Raw genomic sequence first — 1,367 nt, forward strand, 5'->3', positions numbered from 1 at the left:
CCTACTATACATGTCATAAATTTGATAGCACCAATTGGTGTGGAAAGTTATTGGATAGATCCGATCAAAACCCACCTTGATACTGGATGGCTCTATGACAATTCCCAGGAGGCGCACAAGTTTTTGGTGAGAGCATTCAGATATTCGTTGATTGAAGGCCTTTTGTACAAAAGGTCCTTTGTTATTTCATACTTGAAGTGCTTGATGGGGCACTTAAGGAAGCCCGTGAGAGGATTTGTGGACAACACTTGCAGGGCCCTCACTCACAAGATAACTTGATTGGGGTTCTGCTGGCCAACTATGCTAGCTGATGCAAAGGATTATGTAAAGAAAATACAACAGATGCCAGAGGCATGCTCCGATAGTACGATAGCCCCCAGAGAGGCTTACATCCATTAGCACACCCATCCCGTTTGCAACGTGGAGAATGGATATACTTGGTCCATTTCCCGTGGCATCGGGAAAAAGGAAGTTCATTGTGGTAGCTATAGACTACTTCAAAAAGAGGATTGAGGCTAAGGCACTAGCCAAGATATCCACCAAACAAATTACCCAGTTCTTTTGGTAAAATGTGATATGTTGGTTTGGTATCCCACGCATCCTTGTCACGGACAATGAGCGATAATTTGATAATGCAGAGTTCAGAGAATATTATGACAATAACAGCATAGAGCTTCGCTTTACCTCGGTTCCACACCCACACGCAAACGGGCATGCGAAAGTTGCTAACAGAATCATCCTTGATGGACTTAAGAAAAAGGTCGAACGTTCGAGGAACACTTGGGCGGATGAGTTGTTGCCTATACTATGGGTGTATCGTACCACCTGCAAAGTCACAACTGAAGCTACCCCATTCGTGTTGGCTTATGGAGCCGAAGTTGTGGTGCCCCTAGAAATCAACCACGGATCACCTAGGGTCAAAGCTTATAAACCAGAACCCCCGCGGCTTGAACTAGATTGAGACCACTGGCGAGAAGTCTTGGGAACAGACCTAGAGGCTTGCCCGGATGGGTTTATAACAGGGACCTCCCAAGGGTAAGAGAAGAGACTCGGATCAACCATGTACGCATACAACCTATGAACGTGTTTGATGCCCCTTTGCCATCCTATGACCAGGTTCACGGGGCACATCTGGTCTTCATGGTTCTCCATCATCTGGGTGAACTATTGAGATCTATGATACACATCCATAAGCTTCCTCCACTCCATCTTCCTCCTCTTCATCTCCTTAAAGTATTTCTTCTCTAAGACAACAACCTTGTCTTCCGCCTGATGAGCCTTAGACTCTCATTCATCTGAGGAGTTCTTCATCTTGTTCATGAAAGTCTACAAAACTGCATAGTCACTCCTCATCTTGATGCTTTGAG

At 45.3% G+C, this 1,367-nt stretch overlaps 1 protein-coding gene across 1 annotated transcript; it reads left to right on the top strand.

Moving 5' to 3' along the window:
• Positions 1 to 427: 427 nt before the first annotated feature.
• Positions 428 to 961, top strand: LOC141714572 (uncharacterized). The gene is made up of 2 exons (XM_074518086.1): positions 428 to 564; positions 667 to 961. The coding sequence occupies exons 1-2, from the start codon at positions 428 to 430 to the stop codon at positions 959 to 961; spliced, it is 432 nt and encodes a 143-aa protein (XP_074374187.1).
• The last annotated feature ends 406 nt before the right edge of the window (positions 962 to 1,367 follow it).

This window comes from Apium graveolens, chromosome 3 (assembly GCF_009905375.1).
Source record: "Apium graveolens cultivar Ventura chromosome 3, ASM990537v1, whole genome shotgun sequence".
Lineage (NCBI taxonomy): Eukaryota > Viridiplantae > Streptophyta > Magnoliopsida > Apiales > Apiaceae > Apium > Apium graveolens.